The sequence below is a fragment of the Mandrillus leucophaeus genome, unplaced genomic scaffold (assembly GCF_000951045.1).
Source record: "Mandrillus leucophaeus isolate KB7577 unplaced genomic scaffold, Mleu.le_1.0 Scaffold162, whole genome shotgun sequence".
Lineage (NCBI taxonomy): Eukaryota > Metazoa > Chordata > Mammalia > Primates > Cercopithecidae > Mandrillus > Mandrillus leucophaeus.
This window is the reverse complement of record NW_012101610.1, coordinates 1,697,100-1,720,538: the sequence shown is the minus strand read 5'-3', so window position 1 is coordinate 1,720,538 and position 23,439 is coordinate 1,697,100. Positions and strand designations below refer to the sequence as shown.

General features: G+C 48.8%; 1 protein-coding gene across 1 annotated transcript in view; it reads left to right on the top strand.

The window, feature by feature from the left end:
• LOC105536656 (chromosome unknown open reading frame, human C16orf62) overlaps positions 1-23,008 on the top strand; it is a 158,112-nt gene extending 135,104 nt beyond the window's left edge. Inside the window, exons 26-29 of the mRNA XM_011976076.1 lie at positions 2,462-2,627; positions 11,514-11,632; positions 21,390-21,536; positions 22,266-23,008. Of these exons, the coding sequence (XP_011831466.1) occupies positions 2,462-2,627; positions 11,514-11,632; positions 21,390-21,536; positions 22,266-22,364 (531 nt within the window). The 3' untranslated portion in view covers positions 22,365-23,008. The remainder of the gene's footprint in view (positions 1-2,461; positions 2,628-11,513; positions 11,633-21,389; positions 21,537-22,265) is intronic.
• The last annotated feature ends 431 nt before the right edge of the window (positions 23,009-23,439 follow it).

The window sequence follows — 23,439 nt, the reverse complement described above, 5'->3', positions numbered from 1 at the left end:
TAGCCCAGGCTAAGAGCAATTCTCACAGATATTAACAGCTTGAACAAAACATCCCACACCCTTCCACAATTGTCCTCACCCACTTGAAAGTATGACTACAATATGTACACACATTCATGTTGGATATAATGGCAATGCTGTTCTCATACTCCATACTTGTATTCTAAGTAGCTGACTACATGTATGCCTCCCCTCAGTTCACAAGTTCTATAAATTCAGACATGCTTGGTTTATCTGCAGAGAGGCAGTGCGAATATGGTACCAGTAGTTAGAAATGTCCACTCTGGAGCCAAACTGCTGGGGCTTGAACCTTGGGTCCCCCATGTACCAACTGTGTGACCTCGGGCCACTTAGCCTCTCAGTGGCTCATTTCCCATCTGAAATGGGGCTTCATCATAGTATCACCCCGGAACATAGAAAAGCTATGGTAGCTGCTATAAATGTTAACTGTTTTTGTTTTCGTAGCCACTGCAGTGCCTGCCACATAGAAGGTACCCAAAAACTGCAGTCCATTCAACAGTATTCACCCGATGCATGTCAGTGTCCAGCACTGTCCCAGGAGCCGGAGACAGGGCTGGACTGAATGTCATCAGGGACACCATCCACACTGAGTTCCTGGAGGCGCCATTAACAGAATACGGTGTGCAACCAGCAGACCTGGCGGTGTATTTGCAAATGCAATAGATGACATGCCTGCCCTCCTGGAGGTTATAGGCTAGCATAAAACAGAGAGAACCAGGAAAACCACGAGATATTGTTGGGCAGGTCACTGAAGGAATACATAAGGTCATTTCAGATAGTGAGAAGTGCTCTGTAAAAACACAAGACAGAGGCTGGGCGCGGTGACTCACACCTTTAATCCCAGCACTTCAGGAGGCTGAGGCAGGTGGATTGTTTGAGCCCAGGAGCTTGAGATCAGCCTGGGCAACATGGCAAGACCTCATCTCTACAAAAAATACAGAAGTTCACACAGAAATTTGCCAGGCGTGGTGGTATGTACCTGTAGTCCCAGCTCCTCAGGAGGCTGAGGTGGGAGGAAGATCGCTTGAGCTCAGAAAGTGAAGGCTGCAGTGAGCTGTGATCATGCCGCTGTACTGCAGCCGGGGTGACAGAGTGAGACCCTGTCTCAGAACCACCCCCACCCCCTAAAAAAAGGATGATTTGTGATGAAGAGAGAGTAAGACGGCTGCAGATGGAATGTCAGGGAAGGCCTCATTAAGGAGCTAATGTGTAAGATGAGAACTGCAGGCTACCAGGGAGCCAGTCTGGCCAAGCCCTGGGGCACAGACTCTAGGCAGAGAGAACATGCCTGGCTGGAGGCCAGAACCTGGACGTGTGTGCCGGCCCCTGATGCCACTCTGTGCCCTTTGTCCTACTCGGTGTGGGGGAGACTGGCTTCTGGGGACTGCCTCACCGATCCTTCCTCTGGCTCCCAATTTGTTCAGCCAGTAGGAGGCAGCAGCATGACACAGGGCAGGAGGAAGGCGAGGCTGGGGTATTTCTCCCCCATGCTCGTTGGGCCATGTTTTGGCAATGGCTTTGTTCCTGCACCCAAGACCACATCTTGGACTAGATGGCCTCCTGCCGCTGCAGGTTCCACTCATGCTGTTTCCCCTGCTGCTGCGGGTTCCAGTCGTGCTGTTCTCCCTACCTTAACGTGGCTGGGGTAAGGGAAGGGGACCTGCATGGGGCAGGCCAGCGAGGCCGTGGAGGCGGCTGGCTGTGCAGAGCTTCTGCACGGAGTGAGAAGTCTGGAGAGCTTTCAGCGGGGCTTTCCCAGACTCACATGCACCTTTTTGGAATGGAATTGAAGCTGCTTATTTTTTTACACCCCAAAACTTTTTATAGATTCAGTTTAGCATCTGAGAAACACCGTTTGCTATAAACTGTGATTGTCTCTCAGGTTTTGCCTTTCCCAAGAGAGCGTCCTCTATTTGGCTGTTACTGCTGCTGAGCACCCCAAAGAGCGAGGCTCTATTTAAAGTCACCGCCTCAAGTGGTGACAGGGATCATCCGGGGGCTCACCCAGCCTAGGTGGCTTCTGCCGTTCCGTCTGCTATGATACCTGCAATCTTGCTTTTGTGGTTAGAACAGGGCTTCCTTTTTTTTTTTTTTTCTTTTTTTTTTTACTGCCACCACCCACAGGAAAACAAGAGTGTAATTTTGGAAACGGGCCATTAAGCTGACAGGTAACTTTGCCTTCTCCTTCTTGGGATCCAGAAAGGGACTCTCAAAGCTCTTTTGCCCAGACAGGAGCGTTTTGATTCGTGGGAATCACATTTTGTCGTTTTCCTCCATATTGTTTAACCAGGCTTGTGAGTGGGTCTTGCCTTTGTTCAGTAACTGACAACATTAATTTCTCCACAGCTACTGAGGGAGGATCTGGGTTTCTGTGTGATTTTCTTTTTCCCTCCCTGCTTCATCTTTGGGATTGTTGATCCTTTTTTTGGTTCTCTACTAGGATCATCCTGAACATGGGGTCCTATTTCTTGTTCGAGAGCTTCTCAACGTGATCCAGGACTACACTTGGGAGGACAACAGCGATGAGAAAATCCGCATCTACACCTGCGTCCTGCATCTCCTCTCCGCCATGAGCCAGGAGACGTACCTTTACCACATAGACAAAGGTAGCAGAGCCGCCCTCACCAAACCGTGCTCCACGCGGATTTCATGAGAGGCAGACAGAATGCTTTCATTTTCTCTTTATGTTTTCTCCCTTATACTTTAGCTCCCATGAACCTATAGTCCAGGGTCTCACTGTATTTACCTGATCTAAGACTTACCTGGGGCAACTCTTAAGAGTACAGATTCTTGGGCCAGGCGCAATGGCCCACACCTGTAATGCCAGCACTTTGGAAGGCCAAGGCGGGTGGATCACCTGAGGTCAAGAGTTCGAGACCAGCCTGGCCAAAAGAGCCACAACCCATTTCTACCGAAAATACAAAAATTAGCCAGGCATCATGGTGCACCCCTGTAATTCCAGCTACTCAGGAAACTGAGGTAGGAGAATCACTTGAACCTGGGAGGCAGAGGTTACAGTGAGCCAGGATTGCACCACTGCACTCCAGCCTGGGCAACAAGAGTGAAAACACCATCTCAAAAAAGAAAAAAAAAGGAGTACAGATTCTTCAGCCCCATCCTGCCCTTGATTGATTGATTGATTGACCGAGACAAGGTATCAGTCTGTCACCCAGGCTGGAGTGCAGTGATGTGATCTCAGCCCACTGCAGCCTTGATAGTCCAGGCTAAAGCAGTCCTCCCACCTCAGCTTCCCAAGTAGCTGGGATTACAGGCATGTGCCACTGCACCCAGATAATTTTTAAAAATTTTTTGTGAAGACAGGGTTTCACCATGTTACTCACGCTGGGCTCAAGCGATCTACCCATCTCAGTCTCCCAAAGTGTTGGGATTATAACCGTGAGCCACCACACCTGGCCTTTCCTTCTTAATTTGCATCTTTAACAAGCACCTGATATCATGTTGAACATCAGACCAGTTTGGAGAAACACTCTTTAAAAAATAATAATAATTTCCACTTGTATTTTAGATTTAGGAGGTATACGTGCAGGTTTGTGACAGGGGTATATTGTGCAACGCTGAGGTTTGGGGTGCAAATGAGATAGTACCCAATGGGTAGTTTTTCAGCCCTTGTCCCTTCCCCTTCCTCCTCCCTCTAATAGTCCCCAGTGTCTGTTCTTCCCATCTTTATGCCCATGGGACCCAGTGCTTAGGGCCCACTTACAAGTGAGAACATGGCAGTAGTTTTCTGTTTCTGCACTAGTTCACTTAGTGCAGAATAATGGCCTCCAGTTGCACCCATGTTGCCACAAAGGCCATGATTTCATTCTTTTTTAGGGCTGCGTAGTATTCCATTGTGTGTATGTACCACATTTCCTTTATCCAATCCACTGCTGATGAGCATCTATGTTGATTCTATGTCTTTGCTGTTGCGAATAGTACTGCAATGTACATACATGTGCATGCGTCTTTTCAGTAGAATGATTTATTTTCCTTTGGGTATACACCCAGTAATGGGATTGCTGGGTCGAGTGGTAGTTCTATGTTCAGTTCTTTGAGAAATCTCCAAAACTGCTTTCCACACTGGCTGAACTAATTTGCATTTCCACCGACAGAGTGTTAAGTGTTCTCTTTTCGGAGGAACCCTCTTTTGGATCAGTGTGCTACACAATAAACTGGAACAATGGCTAAATATACACATGCATGAGCTTCATGCCAGGCCTGTTCCTTACCAGTCTCAGGCAGGCCCCTGGTGTGGGTGTTTGCCACCTGCTCCTCAGATGATGCCAAGGCTCAGCGGCCCTTATCTGGGTGTTCTGGAGGAGGAGGTGGCCTTGCTCCCCCGCCTGCTACCAGACATTTTGAACTTGCTACTACAAGTGGGGAGCAGCCTCCTCATGTCCTGGACTTACCACAGGACATCCCAATTCCAGGCCTTTTCCCACTGAGCCCAAGTATCCTCCTGCCTGGCAGACCCTCAGTTCTAATTTTTGGATTCCAAAAATTGGTCTTAATGTCAAAGGTGCTTTGGCCAGTAATTGTATACTTTATGGTTTACAAAACCGTCTCTACACTTGCAAGTTGCAGTGAACACATTAGCAGTGCTTAAGGGATGGCCAGCTTTCTGTCATACCTCTCAGGCTTTCTCTAGCTGGGTTTGGGGACGGAGGATAAATGTAACTTAGGGAGGCTGGTTCATAGCAAGAACGATGATGGCTACCCTGATCTGAGCACTTACTGCGTGCCAAGGACTACGTCAGGCTCTACAGGCCTTTTTCCCCGAATCCTTACAGCTTTACTATGAGGACAGGCATTCATGTTCCCATTTCATGTATAAGCAAGAGGAGATCCAGAAAGACAATGTGATTTACTCCAGGGCTTCTGGTAGTTAGTGATGGAAGTGAAACTCACACCCAGAGTGGTGGGACATGCATTAGACTGCTTTGTTGATTACAAAATAACAGTGTTGGCTGGGCACAGTGGCTCGTGCCTATAATCCCAGCACTTTGGGAGGCAGACACAGGCGGATCACCTGAGGTCAGGAGTTCGAGGCTAGCCTGACCAACATGGCGAAACCTCATGTCTACTAAAATTAATACAAAAAAATTAGCCGGGCTGTTGGCAAGCGCCTATAATCCCAGCTACTTGGATGGCTGACACAGGAGAATCGCTTGAGCTCGGGAGGCTGCAGTGAGCCAATACTGGGCAACTGAACTCCAACCTGGGTGACAGAGCAAGACTCTGTCTCAAAAAAAAAAAAAAAAAGCAGTGTTTTAACTAAAGCGTATTATATAACATATATGCAATAAACTATAGAGCTCAGCGAATTGTCACAAAGCGAACACTCCCAGGTAACCACAGTCCAGATGGAGAAATAGAACACCTCCTTCAGTCAGCATCACCACCCTACTCTCTGAAGACACACCACTCTCTCCTGACTTTTAGCATTTATTAATTAGTTTGCCACTTTCTGAATAAGTAAATGGAATATTTTGCAAGCATTCTTTGGTATTTGGCTGCTTTAATTCAGCATGATGTCCAAGATTCATCTGTGTTGGTATGCAAAACTGTAGTTCACCTTTTGCATTGCTGTATAGTATTCCTTTGTGTGGATGTCCCAAAATTGATTCATTCCTTCTGGATGGAAATTTGCATGTGCAGTTTGGGGCTGTTATGAGTAGTGTGGCTGTGAACATTCTTGCATGTATTTCTTGGTGTACATTCCCACTGGCTGGCTGCGTGGGGGTGGCATTGCTGGCTCATAGGATCTGCTTATCTTCTGCGTTGGTGGATACTGCCTCACGGTTTCCCAAAGGGTTAAACCAACTGACATTCCCACCAGGCACGAATGAGGCTTCCATTTGTTCAGTTGCTGTGGTCAGTCTTTTTCATGTCAGCTGTTCTAGGAGTGGAGTCTGCATTTCTCTCATGGCTGGCGAGGTTGAACACCCTTCCCTGTATTTCTTGGCATCTTTGTTTCCTCTTTTGTGAAGTGCACATTGAAGGCTCTGAACTTCAACGAGAGAAAGCTTTGAGGACCAGATGGAGACCTGGAAGTGAGGCTGTCGGAGGAGCTTGCCCTGCCCTCTCTGCTCCCTCCTCTCCTTCCTCTCCCTCAAACAGATTCAGTCCATCCTTTCTCTGAATAAACCCTCCAGTAAAGACTACCAGAGCCAGATTGGCAGCAGAGGGAGCGAGGCTATATTTGATAGGCAAGAGTGTAGTTTTCTAGCTTTTGAAGATGAAAACAGAAGGATGGATTTTCTTTTTCTTCTTCTCAGTCCAGCTGTGTTTACTTTGAATGCACAACTGTGACCTGCCCAGTGTCTTGACAGGAGACCCAGGGAGGCACGGAGGCCCTGCAGGCTATGGGGGCTCCTTTTTCCCTGTGTGCTTCCTCATTGTAGGGAGGCTTTGAGATGATGTTGACACAGTTTAGAACTTGGAAAAGAGGGGTTGAATAATTTCTGCATTTTTGGAGGATGCCTTGGCCACTTTCTTCCCAGATTAAGAAAAAGAGAAGGCTCTGACGCTGCCTGGAGCAATCCCTCCAGTACGTTCACACGAGGTTACCAGACAGTGTGCATGTTTGATGTAGGAGTGAAGAACAGTCCTGGATCCTCAGTGTTTATGGATTTAGTGTGCAGACAGAGTGTGTCTTCGTTGGAAGAGTACAACCCAGGATGCTTCTGTGAAGCCAAGGCGGCCCTCCTCACTCTTCCACATCACCTGCCAGGCCCTCAAAGCATTCGGGTTTGCAACTCAGGGTGGGACAGATGCAGAGATTGTGGGCTATTTTTAGTGGCCATTTGCAGGGGACATCTTTTCTCCCCCTCGTGAGAGCTGTGTCTGGACTTGAAGGCCAACAATACACTCTGACCTGACCAAATTCCTTTTAATTCTCAGATTCGCCTTTTTCTCTCTCCCTCTATGACCACCAAGTGTTAGCATAGAGAATTCATTTCTCCCTCCTCACCCTTTTTCCCACTTTTGCTAGTGAATTCAACCTTTAGGACTCAGTCTAGATCGCACTGATTCCAGAATCCTATCCCAAGCATAGATTTTAGGATCCCGTGATCCCCTGTACTGCCCCCGTTCCTTGAGCCTGGGAAGCGGAGGTCGCAGTGAGCCAAGATTGTGCCACTGAACTCCAGCCTGGGCGACACAGCGAGACTCTGTCTCAGATGGTTCTGCACACTACTGCAATTGCCTGTTTGGGTGTCTGTAGCTCCTTATAGACTATGAGCTCTGTGTCTGTGAGGGTAGCACCAGGTCAGCCTTGTCCCCGACTAGGTTCCCGCTCCTGGCCTAGAAGCTGGCGTGGAGCAGGCCTGATGCAGTAGGTGTTGTATGTGTGTGTGAGTGGCCTGCTTCCAACACACCTCTGGCCCCTCGGGGTGGTTGGACCTTCCCTCTTCTCCATTGCTGGGCTGTTCAGAGTGCAAGTGAACCCCAGCCTGGAGGAAGACTGGGAATTTATGCAGGAACTATTCTGGTCCTCGCAGCAGACATGAGAAATTCCTTCGCCAGCCGCAGTTTGCTGCCCTGCACAATCAGGTGCTGTTGAATGGCTGAATTGAATTCTTCTCGCTTCTTACAAGAATAACTGCCGTCCCCCACTGGGGAGGTAACAGTCATGACACAGCAGCCAGAGCCAGCTTGGAAATTCTGAGATTGACTCCTGCGGCCCAGGGCCATTAACTCCCAACCTGGTGTCAGACAAGCAATCGCAAAGGAAACCTCGGGGAAGTATCCCAGCAGCGTCCCCATAAACGAGCAGTTAAAGATTGGGTAAGAGATTCCTGTGACCAGAGAAGCGGGGGAACAAAGGAAACCAGGTTTTCTCCTTGATCTTAGGCGATATGCCTGCAACCTGCTTTCAGATGGTTCAGCCAAAAAAAAAAAAAACGTGTGTGTCTGTCCATCCCTGTAGAGACAACAAGAAAGAGAACTTGCACAAAAGTAGCAAAATGTTATCAATTGGTGATTCAAGAAATAGGTGTTCATGGCTGGGCACAGTGGCTCACGCCTGTCATTCCAGCACTTTGGGAGGCCAAGGCAGGAGGATCACTTGAGGTTGTGAGTTTGAGACCAGACTGGCCAAGGTGGAGAAACCCCATCTCTATAAAAATACAAAATGTAGCCCTGCCTGCAGTGCAGTGCCGTGATCTCTGCTTGCTGCATCTGCCTCCAGGGCTCAAGTGATCCTCCCACCTCAGCCTCCCGAGTACCTGGGACTATAGGCACACACCACCACATCCGGCTAATTTTTGTATTTTTAGTAGAGATGGGGTTTTGCCATGTTGCCTAGGCTCGTCTCGAACTCCTGAGCTCAAGTGATCTACCTGCCTTGGCCTCCCAAAGTGCTGGGATTATAGGCGTGAGCCACTGTGCCTGGCCATCTCGTGCTGTTTGTCCCTCACTTGTACACAGGCCCTACTGTGTTTCTTATATTGTCTCTTTTGATTGTGTGTGTCTGAGGCAGTATCCTTCCCACTTGTTTCAAGACAGTGATGAATGTTCTTTCAATAGGGCAAGAAAAGCACAACAAATCACATTCCAGCAGATAAGCTAAACTGGATGTGCTTTATTAAAGACATCCCTAAACCACAAAACTGGATTGGCTCTGTGCACATGTGGCCGCGTGTACACAGCCACACCCCAAGGCACAGGCATGGCTCTTGGTTTATGAGATATCCACACACTCGGGACGGTGACTCAGATTGCAGGCCCATGCCAGGCGAGAAGCAGTGAGCACCGCTGCTGCCCCGTCCTCCTTCCTGACCACTGAGTGCTGTGTTGGCTCCAGAGCTCTCCCTTTAGCCTGGGGGTTCAGATGCTGAACTGGGCTCCCCGGACAGAGTGCTGCTTGTTCACACCCAGTTATGCTCGGCCACATGCAAGTCCCTGTCTGGTAACTGGAATGAAAGCAGCTGTAAGAGGATCCGGTGGAAAAGGTGTGTGAGCTCATGTGGGCGTGGAGGAAAAGAACGGGCTCTGTAGGCAGAGCTGGTGGTTTCGTTGTGAACTCTAGGGTTTGCAGCAGGCTGGCCGTAGCCAAAAAAAGGAAGGAAGGAAACCACTGAAGTGTTCGCAGTAGGGACCAACTCAGTACATTCTGTTCCATCATACAGTGGGATACTACGCAGCCATGACAACAAAGCAACAGAGCTGTACGCGTAGGGCCCCCTTACCCGGTGTCTCTTTTTTTTTTTTGAGATGGAGTCCCACTCTGTCGCCAGGCTGGAGTGCAGTAGCGTGCCAGTAGCTGGGACTACAGGCGCCTGCCAGCACGCCCAACTAATTTTTGTATTCTTAGTAGAGCTGGGGTTTCACCATGTTGGCCAGGATGGTCTCGATCTCTTGACCTTGTGATCCATCTGCCTCAGCCTCCCAAAGTGCTGGGATCACAGGCATGAGCTTGGTCATTTTTTTTTTTCCCCAAGACGTCTTGCTGTGTCACCCAAGCTGGAGTACAGTGGCTCGATCTTGGCTCACTGCAACTTCTGCCTCATGGGTTAAAGCGATTCTCCTGCCTTAGCCTCCCAAGAATCTGGGACTACAGGCCTGCACCACCATGCCCAGCTAATTTTTTGTAGTTTTAGTAGAGACTAGGTTTCATCATGTTGGCCAGGCTGGTCTCAAACTCCTGACCTCAAGTGATCCACCCGCCTCAGCCTCTCGAAATGCTCAGATTATAGGTGTGAGCCACAGTGCCCAGCCCGTTTCATTTTCTGTGGTTTCAGTTACTCCACAGTCAACCTGGTCCAAAAATATTAAGTGGAAAATCTCAGAAATAATTCATAAGTTTTAATTTGCACGCTGTACTGAATAGGGTGATACAATTTCACTTTGTCCCACCTGGGATATCAGTTATCCCTTTGTCCAGCTTGTCCACACTGATGCGACACTACCTACCCATTACTATATAGGAAAAAGCATAATGTATATAGGATTCAATACTGTGTGGTTTCAGGCACCCACTGAGGGTCTTGGAACGTATCCCCCAAGGATAAGGGGGGACTATTGTACGCTGATATGGAAATAGCACGAAGATTTATTTTATTTTGTTTATTTATTTTGAGACAGTATCTTGCTCTGTTGCTCATACTAGAGTGCAGTCATGTGATCATAGCTCATTGCAGCCACCTACTCCTGGGCTCAAGAATCCTCCCACCTCAGCCTCCCAGGTATCTGGGACTACAGACATAAGCTACCGAACACAGCTAATTTGTTTTTGTAGAGATGGGGTTTTGCTGTGTTCCTCAGGCTGGTCTGAAACTCCTGGACTCAAGTGATCCTCCTGCCTCAGCCGCCCAGAGTGCTGGGATTACAGGTGTGAGCCACTGATCCCAACCCCAAGAGTTACCATTAAGTTAAAAAAACAAAGTGTAAAGCAGCACAGAGTGTGGTGTCTGTTTCGTCGCCCAGATTATGCTCTGTGTGAAGGTCAGTTGAGAGGAAGGAGCGGGGAGGAAGGAGGGGGGAGGAGGAAGGGAGGAGGAGCTCAAACTCCGGCTGTCCTTGGCTAGGCCTGTCTTACTCTAGGCAGTGGTTGTCACAGGACGAGACCAAGCAAACAGTGGAGGAGCTTTTGGCAAGAGACATTATCAAAGGGATTTACACTTCTAGAGTAGTTGAAATAGAAAATCTCTGCAGTCCTTCCAAAGCCAGTTTTGAGGAGAGGGTGATAGGGCAGGCAGCTGGATGCGGTAGCTGAGCGTGGGCTTTGGAATCAGACTTCATGGTTTAGGATCCTAGCTAGCTAGGACCACCTCTGAGCCTCATCTCCCTAAAAGGGAGATATTAATATCATCTCTTGGCTGGGCTGGTCACTCACGCCTGTAATCCCAGTACTTTGGAAGGCTGAGGCAGGCGGATCACTTGAGGTCAGGAGTTCGAGACCAGCTTGACCAGCATGATGAAACCATCTCTACTAAAAATAAAAAAATAAATTAAAAAAATAGCCAGGCATGCTGACAGGTGCCTATAATTCCAGCTACTCGAGAGGCTGAGGCAGGAGGACTGCTTGAGCCTTGAGGCGGAGATTGCAGTGAGCCGAGATCGTGCCACTGCACTCCAGCCTCGGTGAGCGAGAGAGACTCCATCTCAAAAAAAAAAAAAAAGCCATCTCTTCACATACTGGTTGTGGGGGCTCTGCAATAAGGCAGTTAAAGCCGTAGCCCAGTGCCTGGCAGCTGCTGTGATGATCATTGTCATTATTAACGTCCCCCCTCCCCCCAGCTTCCCCCCACGCACACACAGGCTGGAGGGGTGACTTCCACACCACTGGCTTAGACTGTCCTGCAGGCCGGGTGTTTCGTTTGTGATTCCCAAGGCCCCAAGCCCAGTGGGCAATTTCCACCACTTCCATTTGCCCTGCCACGACTTCCTGCCATCTGCTGACACGGTGTGACGTGACACGCGGCTGCCTCTCCCTGGCCAGCACGGCCGTGGGGCTTGGGTCTGTCTCACTGTTCTTGTTTGTTCAACAGTGGACTCCAACGACAGCCTCTACGGGGGAGACTCCAAGTTCCTGGCGGAAAACAACAAGCTGTGTGAGACAGTGATGGCTCAGATCCTAGAGCATCTGAAAACCCTGGCCAAGGACGAGGTGGGTGCCCTCTGCTGTCCTCCACCCGCCTCTTGCTCTGAAAGCACAGGTTTCCAGGGTGGTTTGATGTTGGTTCATTCTAGAAAGGAAAATGTGTCATGTGAGTAATGTTTATGTGCAAACCACTTCTCCAGTGCTTTGGGGCCTTCGCCCCTGCTGTTTTCTCTGCCTGGACCGCGCCTCCCCCAGGCCTTCCCCTGACTGTTCCTTCTCGTCATTCAAATCCCAGCTCAAAGGACCTCCTCAGAGAGGCCTTCTCGGACCCTGTTTCAAGGAGCCACCACCACCTGCATGCCTCTGCCCGATTGTCCCTGTGGCCCCTGTTCAGTCACCGTCTGACCTGTTGTGTGTTTGTCTGTCCCCCAGCTCCCGGGGGGAGCTCCCTCCAGCCTCCCTCAGGAGGGACCTGGTGAGTCTTGAAGACCTGACTGTGTCTGAATGACAAGACAGGGACTCTGGGACCCCGGTAACTCTCTGCACCACCCCACGTCTCATGCAGAGCCCGGCCTCCAGCAGAAGCTCCATCAGTTCATGGTGAATCAGTGATAACATGGGATTGCTATACCTGGGCTCTTTCAGTGCTCACAACAGCCCTGTGAGATGTAGGTGCTGCGTTTATTTCCACTGAATGGGAAGGGAAACTGAGGCTCAGAGAGGGTTATTCAGAGCCCTTGGTATTTCCTCTGTCTGTGATAAAACAGCAGAGATTCCAACCAGGATTCCCAAACCTGAACTCTGCACTGCCACATCGCCCTCCTCAACCAAGGACTTTCCGCTTCACTTTTATTTTTTTTTATTTTTTTGAGACAGAGTTTTGCTCTTGTTGCCCAGGCTGGAGTGCAGTGGTGCGATCTCAGCTCACTGCAACCTCCGCCTCCTGGGTTCAAGTGATTCTCCTGCCTCAGCCTCCCGAGTAGCTGGGATCCAGGTGCCCGCCACCACACTTGGCTAATTTTTGTAATTTCAGTCGAGATGGGGTTTCACCACGTTGGCCAGGCTGGTCTTGAACTCCCAAAGTGCTGGGATTACAGGCGTGAGCCACGGTGCCCGACCCACTTCACTTTTAAGAAGTGGTCTGTGGTCATTAATAATAGGCTGTTTTTCCAGCCTTCATTATACATTAAGTGCAGTATAAAGAATTTTGCGCATGCATTATTTCACTTAATTCTCACAGCAGTCCCTTTATGCTGTACAGATGAGGAAACCGAATCCTACGGCGGTAGCTATGGAGTATGGTCAAGGCAATTTTCTAGAAGCCCTGCTCTTATCCACAAGCTAAATTCTTTTTATCAGATGTTGTGTCTTTCGTATTTTCAGAAGTTTGTTTTTCATATTCTCCATATAGATAGTTGATTGACTGATTTCAATGTAATTTCCGTCTAGTACAACCCAATTAACTACCTGGTTCTCTTCCCAAGTTATGCTGACCATGGCTTCCCTTTTCACAGCTTTGGCCCAAATGTGTGAGTGACACATGAGTCCCAGAGACCCTGTCTCAGACGTGGCCAAGTCAGTTACTTGTGTAGACATAGGTGTGTCTCTGTCACTGTGGGTAAGACTGACTGCTGTAGTGTAGTCAAGATGGAGGCATAGGGGGAGGTTGGCTGCATCTTGGGAGTCACAGCCAGTGCCTGGCCTGTCTGCGTCCTTCCCTCACTTTCTGCCTCCAAGCACTTCTCCTGGATCTGCCCTTTATCCACTATGAGCTGTTTGCTCAAAGCACTGAGCATCTTGATTATTTTATTCCCACCTAGCAAAAGATGTTGCCTGATAACTCATTCCTGATATCCTCCTGGCGGGAGGGGGCCTCTGTTCTGTCACTCTCCTCCTCCTCAGTTCCCTTCCCCAAACCTAAGAGGATTTTTGGACCCTGGGTTCTCAGTGCCCTTCCCATGCTCCCCTCCTTCCAAGGTGCTTGACCACTTCCCTCCTCCAGCTCCTTCATTCCCAACCCACTGGGTCTTCCTGGATTCCCGCTTGTTCTTCCTGGGTTTTGCTCCCTTACCTCTCACTTTACATCCTTTCAAAGCATCCAGACCCTTTCAGGACAAAATAAGATCAAACTGGATTGAAGTAGTTCTTTGTCATTTCCAAGACTGTATAAAACACCACCCATCCTCATATTCCTTCTGCACCCCACCAAAAATACCACAACATTATATAGCTAGCTGTAGATACTCACATGCAGTATATCCCCATTCTTTCTTTGTTTTGTTTTGTTTCGTTTTGAGACAGAGTCTTGCTGTGTCGCCCAGGCTAGAGTGCAGTGGTGTGATCTCAGGTCACTGCAACCTCCGCCTCCCAGGTTCAAGTCATTCTCCTGCCTCAGTCTCCTAAGTAGCTGGGATTACAGGCGCATCCCACCATGCCTGGCTAATTTTTGTGTTTTTAGTAGAGACGGAGTTTTACCACATTGGCCAGGCTGGTCTCGAATTCCTGAGCTCAAGTGATCCGCCTGCCTTGGCCTCCCAAAGTGCTGGGATTATAGGTGTGAGCCACCATGCCCGGCCAATATATACCCATTCTGTCAGGGTGTTCAAGCATGTGTTTGAGTGAGTAGGATTTTTTCTGGCCTCCAAGTTCAGGGGCACTGCCCGAAGGGCTGGCCTTAGGGTTAGTAGTTGAAAGGGCAGAGACCAGCAGGGCGCGATGGCTCACGCCTGTAATCCCAGCACTTCGGGAGGCTGAGGCCGGCGGATCACGAGGTCAGAAAATCGAGACCATCCTGGCTAACACGGTGAAACCCCATCTCTACTAAAAATACAAAAAATTAGCCGGGCGAGGTGGCGGGCGCCTGTAGTCCCAGCTACTCGGGAGGCTGAGGCAGGAGAATGGCATGAACCCGGGAGGCGGAGCTTGCAGTGAGCCTAGATCGCGCCACTGCACTCCAGTCTGGGCGATAGAGCAAGACTACGTCTCAAGGAAAAAAAAAAAGGGCAGAGACCTACATGCCCAACAGTTGCAGAAATGCTGCTGCCCTGGGGGCCCATCGCACCTCACAGCACCTTCTCTAGGGAGGGAGGGTATGTGACTTGTGTTCTACTGATCTTGGGGACCCCGAGCTGTAGTACCAGAACTCTGAGCAAGTTAGTGTCTGGAGGGCTCTTGGTTGTTTGTGGAAAGAGTGGCATTGGAACCCCAGTTTCTTCTTCAGGAAAACTGGTTTATCAAACCAGTGAGTATCAGATGAGGCAACTCTCCTAGAATGATTGATACCAGAGGCTGGAAAGTGTATGTGGATGTGTGTGTGGGTGCAGGGGGAGGGCAATGAAGAGAGGTTGGTTAATGGGTACAAAGATAGATAGAATAGTTAGAAGGAATAGGCCAGGCACAATGCCTTAGACCTGTAATCCCAACATTTTGGGAGGCCCAGGTGGGAGGATTAGTTGAGCCTAGGAATTTGAGACCAGCTTAGGTAACATAGTAAAATCCTCTCTCTATAAAAAAAAAAACTTAAAAATTAGGCCAGGTACGGTGGCTCACACCTGTAATCCCAGCACTTTGGGAGGCTGAGGTGGGTGGATCACTTGAGGCCAGGAGTTCGAGACCAGTCTGGCCAACATTACAAAATCCCACCTCTACAAAAATAGAGAAAAAATTAGCTGGGCGTGGTGGTGTGTGCCTGTAGTCACAGCTACTTGGGAGGCTGAGGCAGGAGAATCACTTAAACCCAGGAGGTGGAGGTTGCCATGAGCCCAGATCATGCCATTGCACTCCAGCCTGGGTGACAGAGTGAGAATCCATCTCAAAAAAAAAATTTTAAATTAGCCGGGCGTGGTGGTGTGTGCCTGTAGTCCCAGCTACTGGAGAGGCTGAGGCAGGAGTTCGAGGCTGCAGTGAGCTGTGATCATGCCACTGCACTCCAGCCTAGGCAACAGAGCAAGATCCTGTCTCCAAAAAAAAAAGAAAAAAGAAAAGAAAAAAGGGGGAATAAAAGGGAATTAAGTTCTAATGTTCAACAGCAGAGCAGAGTAACTATAGTTAACAACAATGTATTATACATTTCAAAATAGCTATAAGAGAAGACTTGAAATGTTCCATACACATAGAAATGATAAATGCAGCTGCACGCGGTGGCTCACGCCTATAATCCCAGCACTTTGGGAGACCGAGGTGGGTGGATCATAAGACCAGTTCAAGACCATCCTGGTCAAGATGGTGAAACCCCGTCTCTACTAAAAATACAAAAATTAGCCGGGTGTGGTGGCGGACACCTGTAATCACAGCTACTTAGGAGGCTGAGGCAGACAATTGCTTGAAACTGGGAGGCGGAGCTTGCAGTGAGCTGAGATCGTACCACTGCACTCCAGCCTGGGAGGGAGACTCCATCTCAAAAAAAAAAAAAAGAAATGATAAATGCTTAGGTGATAGACACACCAAACACCCTGGCATCATCACTGTATATTCTAGGCATGTAACAAAGCATCACATGTACCTCATAAACACAAATCTTATGTATCAATAATTTTTTAAATGTTGCATATGTGAGGCTCATGAATCAGGATGAGAAAATAAAACCCTAAATACACATTTAAAAGGCCTTTTACAAACATGTACAAACACTCAGCAAGGGTTCATACCTCTTCCCTTTTCTGTGTAGATGGTTTTCAGGAGAGAGTCCTTTCAGCCTACAGGAATAATGGAAGCCCATCACCTTCAGCTTGTACAAATTCGATCCCCCCGTGGAAAGTTTGTCTTAGCTTTTTCCCGATTTTTTTTTTTTTACCTGAGACAGGGTCTCACTCTGTCATCCAGGCTGGAGTGCAGTGGCACTATCTCAGCTCACTGCAGCTTCAACCTCCTGGACGCAAGTGATCCTCCCATGTCAGCCTCCCAAGTAGCTGGGACTACAGGCGTGCACCACCACACTCAGCTAATTTTTTGTTTGTTGCTTGTAGAGCCGGGGTCTGTGTTGCCCAGGCTACTCTCAAAATACTGAGCTTGGCCGGGCATGGTGGCTTACGCCTGTAATCCCAGCACTTTTGGGAGGCTGAGGTGGGCGGATCACTTGAGGTCAGAAGTTTGAGACCAGCGTGGCCATCATGGTGAAACCTCATCTCTACTAAAAATACAAAAATTAGCAGGGTGTGGTGGCGCATGCCTGTAATCTCAGATACCTGGGAGGCTGAGGCAGGAGAATTGCTTGAACCCAGGATGGGGAGGTTTGAGTGAGCTGGGATCGCACCACTGCACTCCAGCCTGGGTGACAGAGCGAGACTCCGTCTCAAAAAATAAAATAAAATAAAATAAATACAGAGCTCAAGTGATCGACCCACGATGGCCTTGGGCTCCCAAAGTGCTGGGGATTCCAGGAGTGAGCCACCATGCCCAGCCTTCCCCTGATTTCTTGAAACCATTGGCTCTGGCTCCACCTTCTAGTTCAGGGACTCCTTAGAACAGTGACGTGTGTTTGACAAGTCACACCCACAGAAAACTTGACATGTGGTTCAAAATTACATTTCTTCATGCTGAGGCAACAGGCTGGGTTTAATCAGAGGTGGTCACTGACAGCATAAATGATCACAGCCCAGAAGTCCCAAGCTTGCAATAAAAATGAAGCCCAGAACCATATAATTTGGAGCTATTTATATTTGACATTTATGTCTGTTTCTCTGGTGGAGAGAGGGGTTGATGGTGATAGTGATTCTGAAACAAAACTCTGAAAGAATAGCAAAGATGGAATGTTTCTGAAGAACATTTCACGTGGCATAAATACCAGCGACGTTCACTGAAAATGTGTGTCCGTGTATGCATATTTATTACAAAAACATCAGGCATAGTGGCTTATGCCTGTAATCCCAACACTTTGAGAGGCTGGGGAAGAAGGACTGCTTGATTCCAGGAGTTTGAGACCAGCCTGGGGGACATAGTAAAACCCCATCTCTAAAAAAATGTAAAAGTTACCCAGGTATGGTGGAGTGCACCCTGAGTAGCTGGGACTACTCCGGAGGCTGAGGTGGGAGGATCGCTTGAGCCCAGGAGTGCGAGGTTGCAGTGAGCTGTGATTGCACCACTACACTCCAACCCTGGCAGCAGAGCAAGACCCTGTCTCTAAAATAAATCAATCAACAAAAACATGGTCACATGGGTGGAGCAAGCTCAAACTGAACATGTTATCCTTCGTTGTTTTTTTTGTTTTGTTTCTTTTTGAGACAGAGTCTCACTGTGTTGCCCAGACTGGAGTGTTGTGGTGCAATCTCAGCTGACTGCAACCTCTACCTCCTGGATTCAAGTGATTCTCCTGCCTCAGCCTCCTGAGTATCTGGGTCTACAGGCACGTGCCACCATGCCTGGCTAATTTTTTGTATTTTCAGTAGAGACGGGGTTTCACTATTAATCAGGATGGTCTTGATCTCCTGACCTCATGATCCGCCTGCCTCAGCCTGCCAAAGTGCTAGGATTACAGGCGTGAGCCGCCGTACCCGGCTATCCTTCGTTTTAATGGTGCAATTTGAAGTTTAGCTCAAGCAGCCATATTGGAGTCCTCTGAAGTCTGGTACCCCCAAGAGCATGAGGCTTGGTACCCAGGCCCATCACAGACCAGGAAAGGCCTGGTGGGATTTCTCCCCACCGAGTGGGGTAGGGGGGCTTCCTGCTATTGGAAAACCTTGAAGCCTGTGCCGTTCTGAGAATCATCTCTCTTAGCTCTGGTAGCAACCCTGCTTCCAAAATCATCCTCTAAGGCCACGTGAAGGTGCCAGCCTCATTTTAATCACAAGCTGTATTTCATGAAGTTGTTTGTTTGGGTGTGGTGGAGCTGGGAACTGTGCCAAACCCAGAGAGCTTCCTGGAAATGACAATTCTCATAGGAAAAGCAGCTCTTTTCTATTTAAAACCTCTGTGGCGAAGGGAGGGGATCAGGCCCTGATTTGGTTCCCGAGCTACGTGTTCATAGTTTTCTCGGTGTTTGAATATCAGCTGGCATGTGTCTCATCCCTCAGACACGTCTCTAATGATTTCACTTTTAATGGGCTTTGGCATTTAAAACACATGCGAATTGAGCTTTTTGCTAATTGAGAAGATATGGAATGGAGAAACAGCCAATTAGGTATTGTGCTGCTTGTCTGACTTTTAAAACAATTTCTCCCACTTCAGTGAAAGGTAGTCAAAGGGCCTCTCTCCAAGGAGACTTAGTTGGCTTTGAAAGAGTTTTATTTTAGCTTGTTCTTCTAGATCCAGGCAGAAAGCGGGGCTCCCGTTCTCCCAGGTGTCGGACGAGGACCAGGTTACAAGGAGAGCAGGACGGGCTCAGGTTCCCACTTGGGGCATAACTGCATTGTCTGTTAGAACAAATGACACCAGAGCAGGCGGTTGCTAGCCAGTTTGCGAGTCCATGCCCAGTAGGTGCCAGCCCGCATGCCCCATGCCAAAGCGCTTTTCTCTTGGTGCCCGTGGGCCTGGGCGCCCACAGCACAACCTGCTCCCTGATGACGGGGTTCTTCGCCGTCGGCTCTGCTGCTTCTGTGACTGTTGCTGCTCTAGGCTGTTGCCAAGGCAGGCTCAATTTTGCCGGGTGGGGGTGGGGGGTGCTGAAGATTCTTACTTGCCACTCCCCACCTTGCCCAACTGCATTGGAAGCTATTCCTTGACTTTTTCTTTAAGACAGGGTCTTGCTCTGATGCCCAGGGTTGTGTGCAGTGGTGGGATCATAGCTCACTGCAGCCTCCAACTCTTGCCCTCAAGTGATCCTCCAGCCTCAGCCTCCTGAGTAGCTGGGACCACAGGTGTGTGCTAGCATGCTCAGCTAATTTTTTTTTTCTTTTCACTAAAAGACTTTAAATTCTCACTTGGGAAAGGACAGTAAGAAGGGGTAACTCAGTTGGCATAGCATCTAGCAGGCGCCATGTGAAATACCTGTGGAACGTTGGATGGATGGATGGTTGATAAGTTGGTTGTAGCCACCAAGAGCAGTTGAGAAAAGCAGGAAGAAAGGTGTTTTGGTGTAATCCCAGTCAAGCCATTCTTACTCCCTGCAGAAAACTGTATAGCTGAAGTTGGCTCGCAGCACTGGGCAAGTCTCTCAGGCCCTTCCGACTCCGATTCCTGGTAAGATGCGACCCTGAGTGTGTGGCCTGGAGAGGGCTGCAAGTACGAGCACAGGCTCTGGAGTCAGACATCTGGAGCTCGGACTCCCCTCTGCATTGTGAGGACCCAATTGTCCTTGGGCAAGTTCCTAACCTTTCAGAGCCTCAGGTGCCTCATCTGCAGAATGGGAGCGCATTCGTTTCCTGTTGCCGCCATAACCAATTGCCACAAACTTGGCATCTTACAGCAGTACCCATTTGTGATCTCACTGGTAGGTGAGAAGTCAGTGCTGGCTGGCACCGGTGTCTCTGTTCTGGGTTTCACAAGGCCAGAGTCAAGGTCTTGCTGGCTGGGCTCTTATCAGCAGGCACTGGAAAGAATCCACTTCCTTGTTCCTTCAGGGTATTTGCAGACTGCAGTTCCATGTGCTCATGGGCTGAGGTCCTGTGTCTGTTGGCCGGGCGTCCTTCTTAGCTTCTAGAAGCTGCCTGTGTTTCTCAGCTCGTGGCCAGCACTGGTGGGCCAGCTTCTCCTTATGCCTTGAATCTCTGACTTCCCTTCTTCCTCCTCTTTCCTGTTTTTCTCTTCCACTGCTTGTCGCTGATTCTGGTTGGAGAAATGCTTCTGCTTTTAAGGGCTCCAGTGATTCGAGTGGGACCACTCAGGTCATCTAAGATACGCTCCCTGCCTTAATTCCATCTGCAGTCTCTCCACAGCAGCACTGGGATTCGTGCTTGAATAACAGGGGAAGGAATGTTGGGAGGCGCCTCTAGAATTCTGTCTATCATGGGTGGTTAGGACTGTACCTGCCACGGAGTTGTCATGAAGGTTGAATCAGGCGAGTTGTATGAAGCACAGAGCAGAACCCCTGGCACACTCTTCAGGGCTCTTACACGCATTCACTGTCAGGGAGCAGACACGAGGCTCTCGGCAGCACCGATGTTGTGCAGATGTGGGATCTGCTCTGGCCCCCTGGGTTCCTGAACAGCAGGCACCCACCTGTTGATGTGGCTGTTCGAGGGGCCTTCGTTTACCTTGGGGAAGTTGTATCCTGTCTCCTGGGCCTGGGGTTGCATTTTGGAGATTTATTTTCCCTTCTGTCTTACCATTCAAAGCTGGAGTTCAGGTTTGGTCAACCATGACGCTGTGGTTAGACTTTTTTTTTGGCAAGATACCTCTCACATCAGATTACTGAGCAAGAAAGGAAAGATCTGATGCCAGCATGTAAAGGCTGGATATGGGCACCAAGGATTGGGGAGCTCAGTTCCGGAGGAGATGTCTTTTGGTCTTTATTACCGACAGTCCAGGGGCAGGAATACTGACTACAGCTTTGGGTAGTTTGAGGACACATCTGAAAGAGGCAAGGCGAAGCCTTTCAGTTTTCAGCTGTACTTGTGTTAAAGCAAGGCTTGTCACTGCTGGGTTACCCTTCATTCCTCGACCTCCCTGAATGGTGAGTTTCTTCCATTTCATGAGTAATGACCATCTGTGGGCACAGAGCTTCGTCATCTTACTGAATCCCCACCCTCTGCAGTGGTGACCTTACTGTCATTTACAGATGAAGAAGCTGGCACTCTGGGAGGTTCAGCAGCTTGCCCTACAGCAAATACGTGGCAGAGCTGGCACTGGAACTCAGGCATGACCTACCCCAGAGTCAACACTGTCCACAGCATCTCTGCAGGGCACGGCCTGAGCCCCAGTGCAAGGCAGTAACCTCCGTTTTCTGTTTCAGGCCCTGAAGCGCCAGAGCTCGTTGGGCCTTTCCTTTTTTAACAGCATCTTGGCCCATGGGGACCTACGCAACAACAAGCTCAACCAGCTCTCCGTCAACCTGTGGCACCTGGCACAGAGGCACGGCTGTGCAGACACCAGGACCATGGTGAGGCGCTCGGAGGGCCGCGTGGTATAAGCCCACTGGCCAGTGCACAGCCACCCTCAACACAGCCTTGTGGCCTGGACATCAGACAGACAACCGCAATCTCCCCTTTTAGAAAGGCACTTGGTCCATTTCTGCTGGGTCACTTCCTAGCAGTGAAAAGCAGAGCTGGCCAGGTGTGGCAGCTCATGCCTGTAATCCCAGCACTTTGGGAGGCTGAGACAGGAGGATCACTTGAGGCCAGGGGTTTGACACCAGCCTGGGCAACATAGAGAGACCTGATCTCTACAAAAAATAAAAAATTAGCCGGGCATGGTGGTGCACATGTGTAGTCCCAGCTACTCGGAAGGCTGAAGAGGGAGGATGGCTTGAGCCCAGGAGTTTGAGGCTGCAGTGAGCCATGATCACACCACTGCCCTCCAGCCTGGGTGACAGAGCGACACCTTGTCTCCGGAACAAAAAACAAAAACACAGCTTTAAAAGTCTGTTCCCTCTGCATAAAAACCATACACATAAAACATCAGTCATTTCTGCTCACACCCAAATCTGATTTTTAGGGCAAGCTGCAATCCAACAAGTTACAGACTTTGATTTCTTCCCTCCCCTCATCCCTCAAAAAACTTACTATTCTCTGCTAAGAAATCTAAGCTCACATAATGGCTGATTCATTAGAGCCTTGGGCTCCAAGGATAATGAACCAGAAAGGAGATGGATCTTTCTTTTTCCTCGTAGGTGAAAACGCTAGAATACATCAAGAAGCAAAGCAAACAACCAGACATGACTCATCTGACGGAGCTGGCCCTCAGACTCCCTCTGCAAACAAGGACCTAACCCCCAGGCCCATCCGCAGGCTCAGGGACTCTGGCGCCAAATCCAGGAGGATCTGCTCTGCTGCCCTGAACTCTCACTGCAATTTAGGTTTCGCATTTTCCTTTTCTTTTTACATATGTGCAAATTGGTTTAAGCTTTGGCCTCTATCCAGGTTATTCTGACAATGAAGAAATGGGAGTTGTCAGAGCATTAAAATGCAATCTTCATTGAGAAGCAGCGTCTCTGCGTTGTCTTTGCACAAGTGGCCTTCAGTCTACTCAGCCCAATCCGATGGGCCTTTAGCACGAGAGAAACAAGAATGCAAGTAACATCTTTCTTTTCTGGAAGGTGTTTTTTTTTCTTTCATAGTTTAGAAAAAGGACTTTGAAAAGCAGTCCACTTTTAAAGTTTCAGACCCATTCCATTCCAGACTTTGTACCTTCAAGTTAGAGCACGCCCAAAGTCTGGAACTCAGTGTTACCTGAACCTCTATGGAGGATTTATAAAAGGCAGAAATAGCACTCCATTAACTCTTTTTCCTATCAAAAGCAGCTCTTGATCGGACTTAGAATCTGTGTTGGCGGACCAAAGGAGAAAGCGAGGTCAAATTTGAGATTCTCTGTGGCTTCAGTATACAGTAACTGAATAAATGTCCTGAAGGAGCATTTATGTTCATGACTGTTCATTTAATTACTTCTGACTGTCTTCCTCCAGAAGAGAGAGAACGTGTCTAAATTTATTAGCCTGGTTTGTTTTGCAGCCACAATTCTCAACAGCATGTGATTCTGTCTGCTTTTCTTCCAACAGTTTGGTGGAACCTGATTCTTCTATTACGACTGGTGAGCTTGCACCGACATTTCATTTTGAATCAGTAAAAGCATTCATACCGATTGGTGATTCATACTCTCAGCCCCACTGCCACTGTGAAAATGCATCCACACTGTGGATTTAAAGTGCTGCAAACTATTGTGCTTCTAGAAGATCCACACTAGAACTGGACATAGATTACATTTCATCTTTACTCTGAGAAATACAAGACTACAGTTGAACACTTAGTTAACCTCAGACAATAAAAGGGGCTAAAAATTTTTTTTAA